Source organism: Lepisma saccharinum, chromosome 30 (assembly GCF_977018435.1).
Source record: "Lepisma saccharinum chromosome 30, izLepSacc3.1, whole genome shotgun sequence".
In the NCBI taxonomy this organism is placed as follows: domain Eukaryota; kingdom Metazoa; phylum Arthropoda; class Insecta; order Zygentoma; family Lepismatidae; genus Lepisma; species Lepisma saccharinum.
In genome coordinates, this window is record NC_139258.1 from 28,215,899 (window position 1) to 28,224,535 (window position 8,637).

Sequence of the window (8,637 nt, forward strand, 5' to 3'; positions counted from 1 at the left end):
TCCCACACTGTTTCTCCGTCACCTGTTATAGCGTGGAGATCTTAGACCAGTATTGGGGTGTCGGGTAGTCAGCCTGACGAACCCCCAGCCATTGTAGGTCTTCTCGACCGGGTTACCGCTCACTCATTCGGAGCTCCCCAATTTCCTCACGATGGTGGGTTGCCACCGGCCCTATACGTAGGCCGAATAAATTCCGACCAGAGCCGGATTCGAACCTACGCCATCCTGCAGCGAACGATCTCAAGACGAGTGAACGCCTTAACCCGCTCGGCTACGGAGGAGGACTATGTGGAGACATTAACATTTGAATATGTTTCTTCATATTTTGAGTATGCACACAACCAGCTTTTAAAATAACAATGAAAGCAGCCCAAGATAGTCAAAGGTTTTACTTACATGAGCCATGCTTAGGATTTAATTTTGGTTTCCGTGGCCTGAAACAAATTTTATGTTACCAGAATGCATCAATTACAAGAAATTCCATGTAATTCTCAGGACATTTTTGTCTTAACCAAAATTCACAAAATGGCATAGTGGAAACAGACAATTGCAATCCTGAATTGGTGGCTAAGAATGTTGAAACATTGTTTCACAATCTCACCACCAGGGGTACACTGAGAGTCTCTTCATGGTAACTAATTGCATGACAAAGCTTCAAATTCACGAATTGTAATGTAGTCACCATAAGTGTCTATGCAAATTCTTGTGTCTAAATCAGTATTTTGATTGTTAGAGTTAGCAGGATCCAAGATGGAAAAGGTGGACAAAATGTATGTTTATGGAGATAATATATAACATTGTGGCATACCGAGTGTAGGGACTTTGAGAGTCATGACATTTTCACGAATTATATAATTTGCTACATTAGTGGGGGATTCTAGAATTATGTGTGTGACATTCCACACACAAAATATAAGGGTCTAGAGAGACTGGATTAAAATATTCATAATGAACTGATTTCATAGAATTATGAAGTACTTTGTGGTGTCTGCAAATGAATGGAAAAAACTTGAGTATGGTGACAGCCTGAATACATGAAAAACATTAATGAAAATGTGTTAAATACGGAGAAACTAGTACTCACTTTTATCCGTGAAGATGTTTTTTCTTCTTTTTCAATTAATTTCAGTGGCCACTGCCACCATCCTCGTTGGAACTTGCTGCACTGTTGCTTGGCATGCGTCTTTTGTTCGTAGTTTTCTGGCTGCCGTTAGGTGCGCTGTGCATCTTGGTGTGTTGTCTGCTATTTCCGGGTGATAACTGCTGCAGTAGGGGAATCCAAGTGGTGCGCTTGCCTGCTATCGATGTTTAGTTCGTGCGGGATGTGCATTATGGCGTGCGTTTCCTTGATTTTGGTGTCTATGAGCGTGTGGGCAGTGTGTTTGACTCGAACCTTTTGAATTTTATGGCTATTGTATTTGATATGTTTAGCAAGACCAGTAGTGGGTTGGGCTTTTTTCGCATCTGCTAGGTGCTGTTGGATTCTTTCATTGACAGATCTGATGGACCTGCCGATGTAATGAGCCTTGCATTCACACTCTGCATCGTATACACCTGGGTTGTCAAGGGTGGGAGAGGAAGTACCGTTTGTGCTTGTTCATTTTATCAGTTATTTTGGAATTGGGTTTGTGCGCTACTTTTGCCAAATGGGAGAAGGGCTTTGGCTATGCGGTTGGAAGTGGTGGGATGGTAGGGGAATGCAAACCATTTATATTGGTCGCTGGGGGTTGATTGTGGCTGGGTTGTTGTGGATGGTTAGGTTTCCGCTTTACTGCACCAAGTGGAAAGTTGTGATTCAGTGTAGCCATGTTTCAGGGCTATTTCAGTGATGGTGGCTATCTCCTCTCGTAGATCCTCTTCTTTGCCACAGTAGGAGAAGGCTCTTCGATAAAAGTTTAGCCACACATTGGCTTTTTGCTTAGGGGGATGGCTAGAGACAGCATGTATGTACTGGTTGCCTGCATCCGGTTTTCTGTAGACGGTGGTTGTGAATTTGTCAAGTGCATGGCTGATGGTGATGTCCAGGAAGTTGATCGCCCGGAAATAGCAGACACACCAAGATGCAGAGTGCACCTAACAGCAGCCAGAGAACTACGAACAAAAGACACACGCAAAGCAACAGTGCAGCAAGTTCCAACAAGGATGGTAGCAGTGGCCACTAAAATTAATCGAAAAAGAAGAAAAAACAGCTTCGCGGATGAAAGTGAGTACTAGTTTCTCCGTATTTATATACTACCGCGTCTCTCTTTTCCCAATTATGAAAATGTGTTGTGTGCATGATGCTTTAAAATGTAGCAAAATTTGACTTCATTGGTCTGTGAAGCACATAAGCTACAGATACATATAATTTTTGTTGGTGAAATATGTAAATTATATGCATTCACAAACATTTAATGCAATTAAAAATATTAAAAATTTTCAGATTAATTCATTTTGTTACACACATGGAGTAGGACCACTTTTCATGGAACATCCAAGTACAAGTATTTAACAGCATAAATCGAAAATTAAAAGAAAACTAATAATCTTCGTGATTTCAGTAGTAGAAAGTAAGAAGCAGAAACAACTGTTTTATGATATTTCATTTTACGTCAGAGGTAGAGGGGGCAGAATGGGAAATCTGACAAACAATAGGTGATCTGGGAAGTGACAGCAAGTGTGTAACAGAACAAATGCTACATGCATGAAAAATTGACCAGGTGTTTATGATTCTTGTTGGCCATATTGAAGTGGTGATTTAAAAATGAAGTTTCCTTTTGGTCAATTAATTTCTTGAGTGTATGTATGTTGGTGCATGTATGAAACTGTTTATTAATTTTGAAAGATCATATTGGGTTGGTGCGAATGAAATGTCCGCTTTGACGTCTGGTGGGAAACTCACCTCAACAACACAACACAGGGATTGACTGAGGTCACATGGCTAACGTCATAAACTCTGTATACGTCCAGCAAACCGGCTGGAGCACCCAGACAGTCAGGAGGCAGTGTATTGCTGAACAGGGTCGTCTGAAAGTGCACCATGGAGAACACACAATTGCGAGTGATTTGTCTTTACGAATTCAAACTGGGACATTCTGCTCAGCAAGCTGCCAAAAACACTAACAGTGCATTTGGGCCAGGAATGATAAATGAACGCACCATTCGCCGCTGGTTTGTCAAATTTCGTTCCTGTGACACAGCATTGCAAAATGAACCCAGTGGCCATCGACCAACATCATGTTCGGATGAGCTCCTCAGGAGCCCCTTGGAAGCGGACCCTCAGAAAAGTGTTCGTGCCATTGCAGACGAGTTAGGCATACACCATACCACTGTCGTTTGGCGGCTCCGTGTGATCAGTAAAGTGAAAAAGTTGGACTCATGGGTACCACATGATTTGACACCGGTCAACAAGACTCGCCATCTGGAGGTGTGCAGTTCTCTGAGTGTAAGGAATAACTGGGATGGTTTCCTGCATCGGATTTTCACTTCAGATGAAAAATGGATCTGCTATGACAATCATAAACGATCAGGACAATGGTTGGATCGTGATCAACGTCCAGGGCGGTTTCTGAAATCACCTCTCCACCCACGGAAGGTGTTGTTGCTGGTATGGTGGGCTATGGTGGGTGTGATCCATCATGTCTTTCTCAGGCAAGGTGAAACCATCAATGCAAATTGTAACAGTGCTGAACTCCATGAAATACACCACAAGCATCCAGCAATGGTCCACAGACAGAGGTGTCCTCGTGTTGCACGACAATACTCGTCCACATGTAGCACAAAGGACGGTGCAGGCTCTCCATGAGTTGCAATATGAAACCCTTCCTCATCCAGCATATTCTCCCGACCTCTCTTCCAATGACTACCATCACTTCCAGCATCTCGACTACTTCCTGACAGGGAAGATCTTCGCTGATGATCGGGCGGTGCAACATGCCGTTGATGAGATCTTTGCGTCGCAGACTCCAGACTTCTTCCGCCATAGAATCCAATTGTTGGCTGAGCGATGACAAAAGTGTGTGGCTGCAGATGGCGACTATTTTGATTAACCAGGTATTGTAGTTTTGATTTTTTTGGCCTTTGGCAATGACGCACCTGGGCCGGACATTTCATTCGCACCAACCCAATACCTTCATACAGTTTTGTTGGTGGTTAGGATGGTGTGATCTTGCCAATCCAACGTGAAATATGAATCAAATTTGGAAGGCAAGTACGGTTTTATGCAGGTGTTATATGCATTAGCCCCGTCTAGTTCGCTGCACTTTTTGACTCTCTTTGCACTGAAGTGTCTAGTTGGTTGCAAGGTGCAACACCGGGTTGTCTAGTTCGTTGATTTGTCACGTGGTGTATGCTAACTAATCAAATGACCGTTTAAAGCAGCAAACAGGCATTTGTTGAATCTTCTCAACTTGAACACCGCTTTCCATCTAGTTGGTTGAACGTAATTACCTTGCACCACCTTGACATTGGATACATCTGCACTGCACAGTGTCAAAAAGTGCAGCCAACTAGACAGGGCTACTTTTATGGTATTCTTTACATCGTGATAATTTGCAATGTGTGTGGCTGCTGTACAATCTCAAAGAATCTTCACAAGAAAACATTTGAAGTTTTGTGTATCATTCAGTGTGTGTGTTTGCACTATGCATATATTCCTATATATTTTTCATTAAATCTCAATACACATGCAAAAAGTGACAATATTACTGTATTCCAAAAAAAGGAGTAGTAGTTTACAATTTTATGCTTCTAGAAGATATATCTGACTCTGGTCACTTTCAAGGTTTGCTTTAAATTAACTTTGAGCTCAGATGGACTACTTGGTACTAGATCTAGCATCTGCCTTGACAGAGAACCGAACCCTGATTACAAAGGCATTGCGTTATTGTAAGCGAGTTCCGTGAGAAACTAAGAGGCTACCTAGTCCGGAATATCTTTTGGATGTTGCCTATTATGGTAAGTAACATTATTTTACAAATTATGGTCATTTTTAAGGAAGTAGGCAAAATGCAGAAGGACTACATTTAGCATATAATGGGCCTGATTTGAAATTCACATGAGTTTAACACGTTAAATGAATTATGGGAGCAAATTTACAATACCATACCCCTCCCCGATTTTTGTAATATTCGGCATACTCACTAATTGAGGCCTCCTAATCACGAATTTGAAGTTAAAATTTGGGGGTCACGTGTAGAAATTGCAAAATGTGATCGCAACCGACAATGCACAATTGCTCATTATTTATCGCAAGATTTTGCGTTTCAAATACTTAAGGAACGAAATATATAGCCTATATTCCTGACATTACTACGACCCCAAATTTTAACTATGCCTAACCTAACCTTACTGTGCATGGTTTGTGGGGCTACGCGTGCATGGTTCGTGGGGCTACCAGTGTATGCTAATTATGTACGAATGCCACCATAATATTAATATTTACCCAACCGAAACTCACTAAAGAATGGCTACCAAAGCAAAAGTTACAAAAAATGGACATAACTTCCTCCCTTCAAAGACACACATGAACAACTGAATGCTCCCTACAAACTTCCTCCACACTCCACCAAAAGACCTGTAGAACATTAACAATCTTTTCATTCTTCTCTTCCGCCATTTTTACACGACCTGTGCTCTCCAAGTATGAAAGCAACAGTGTGGCAACGCTGTAGACAGCGTAACTGATTGAGAACGTCAATTTATCATATCAACAAACATGGTTCCAATGCTTGTATACATACGGAGAATGATTGCGAAAATTGTGAAGCTTATTTTAAAACTTCTACACGTTAATGAACAATTTATACACGTCACCCCCAGATGTAACCTCAGATAATTCATCGGGAATACGTATTTCGTGAGTATAAGAACTACGATAGAAAATACAGAAGGGTCCAGTATTGTAAATTCAGAGCAAATTGAGAATATCAGAAGTCCCAGCGTCGAATAACATGGGTACCTGGGGGAAACCCTGGGGGGTAAAGGCGGTCAGGGGCGTGATGCTGATCACATCACCCCCACTCACGACCGGATCAAGAAAGTGTGGGGCGTTACCCCCACACCCCCTATACGCCTTCATGGCGTGGTGCTAAGCACAGGGGAACACTTTACCTTTACCTTTATCGGTAAATATGCGATATCGCCCGGACGATTTCTTCAAATTTACAGGAGAAAGTACTTACTGAAATGAGTTTCTTTATCATTCTGGACGTTTTTGGAGGTATTTTCTTTCACGGAAAGTAAAAACTTCGTAGTTTAATGCTGCCGAACAAGAAAAAATCACTTTTTACGTAAGAAATTGGCATTGCCTGCCACATTATGCCGTTGTTTCCATTGTGTGCGTGCAGATGGCGAGAGCGTTGAAAGTCACGCGATCTCTGCAGTGTTTCCAAACGTGCTTTCTTTTTACGAAAATTTCTATTTTTAACTATGTTCGCCGCACTTTCTTTTTTCGAGTGCTAATGGAACCTAACCTAACCTTGTGTGAATGGTTTGTGGGGGCTAGCCGTGGATGGTTTTTGGGGCTAACGTGCATGGTTTGTGGAGGTAAACATGAAAAAAAAATCGAAATAGTACGTAATTTTCCGTCACGAAGGTTTGAAACACTGCTTGCGCACTGAAAATCAACAAAACACATTACGAGTGCACGCCATATTGTCTATTACAGAAGCGCAACAAGTAAGACAAATAATCAATCGTAATATGAAAAGTTGACAGTATTTTATGGAAGAAGGCATAACTTCACCTTAAAGAATGTTATGCAAGGCAAAATAGGTAAGTACCAGTGGTAAAATTAAGAAAATAAATGAGTGAAAGGTGCCCGGGCGTTATCGCATATTTACCGAAGTATCTTCAATTGCTTTCAAATTGAGCATACCCACTATTTTTGGCCTCGTAATCACAAATCTGCAGTTAAAATTTGGCGGTCACGTGTAGAAATTGCAAAATAAGTCGGAAAAAGCGGGTCCATGAACGGAGTACACACCCTTGATTTATGAGAAAAACTATTTCTTGCAATGATTAGCATTTCAAAACTATGTTTCCGATCACCCTTAATTTTAACTATGCTTCCGTAACCTAACCAATTTCTAACATGCCTTTAACAGGGACTCTATAGAGAAAGCCGGGTAGGCGGAGCGGAGGCAGGGCCGCGGAAGGGGACAGTAGGTCAATCACCCCAGGGGCGGAGTCCGGAATCGGTGGGAAACTTGGACTCAAAAATTTCAAACGAAAATAATTTGTTTGTTTAAATTTCCCACAGATTCCGGGACGAAAAACGTGAATACACCTTAAAGAATGTTCCGCGAAGCAGATAGATAAGTACAAATGTCAAAAATTGACAAAACGAAGAAGTTATAGGTGTCAGGGGAATATCAGATTTTTACCGTATTTTCTTTCATCGTGAAATCTATTTGACTGGGAAATCATGTATTTTTCAAGAGAAATATCTCACCGATGCACAATTGCCATTGCTTTCCCTACGTGAACCGGATGCTGCATACGTTTGATGACGTAAGCCCCTGTCAGTGTTTCCGACCCCTTTTTTTAACTATGCTTGCCTAACCTAACCAAACCTAACCTTATCAGAATGGTTTGTGTGGCTATCCGTCAGCTACCCGTGCATAATGTACAATTTGCACACGTGACGAACACGATAGTAGGTATTTTTCGGTGAAGAAGGTTAGAAACACTGCATACCCACTACGGTAGTCAAGTTCTGCCCGCCATATCGTGTCTTAAGGAAGCGAAAAAAATAATAACAAAAATTACTCTCTATGTGAAAAATTGTGTTTGTTTTCATGTAAAAAGCATAATGGCACCTTGAACTATGTTCCGCAATACACAGTTGGTAAGTACGAACAATGCGAAACACAAAATATCCGATTTTAATGTGTCTCCGATTTATGAAACTGGTACCTTCATTCACATCCACATCTCCAAAACAGCATAAATGGATTTAGGAATGTTGACAAACGTTTTCGAAGTTGACTCACTCTCTTTACAGCATTTCTTTTTTTTTTATTTTTTATTGTCCTTCAGCAAAGGTTCGTGAAACCAGCGAACGATATTTCTAATTCAGTGATATCATACTTAGTAGTGTTATACTGTCTTAGAGAAGTTGATTTTAAATAGCTTCTGTATTATGCAATAGCGTAATTATTACAACTACCCCATTTAAACTTCTCATCATTGGCAGACGACATAATGTCGTCTATTACAAAAATAATATAATATATAACATACAAAAACGTAGCTGAAGGCAAGTGTTGAAAACTACATCAAACTTGATACCCGATTCTTGTCTTCTACATAATATTCACTGTCTCGGTTTCACTAGTTTTACCATCACCGTGCTCTACATCAAGCAGACCATCTGTTTTGTTTGTTAGTTTATATAGTCAAATGCACCTTGCTCCCACTGACATACTAAGGATATTTGTTTTCTAAGATTTTTTTGTGACACACACTTCGATTAAATGTGCAAACTGTTACTTACGAAATATTATTAGATCCTGAAAGCCATGAGTTTGCGTCCTATTCCTATTTTGTAATTGTGACAGAATGTTTTTCCTCCAGTTCAAATCACCACTGCAATCCCTGAACGCTGCCATGTTGAATTACCACCAATCAATGAAACAGTAGAAACACGTTCCGCGA

At 40.9% G+C, this 8,637-nt stretch overlaps 1 protein-coding gene across 2 annotated transcripts in view; it reads right to left on the reverse strand.

The window, feature by feature from the left end:
• Positions 1-8,637, reverse strand: part of LOC145981997 (autophagy-related protein 16-1-like) — a 731,341-nt gene extending 722,704 nt beyond the window's left edge. Inside the window, exon 1 of one of the 2 annotated variants that reach the window (XM_083115530.1) lies at positions 8,477-8,637. In XM_083115530.1, the coding sequence (XP_082971656.1) occupies positions 8,477-8,591 (115 nt within the window). In that variant the 5' untranslated portion in view covers positions 8,592-8,637. The remainder of the gene's footprint in view (positions 1-8,476) is intronic. The other variant, XM_083115531.1, reaches the window with a different exon arrangement.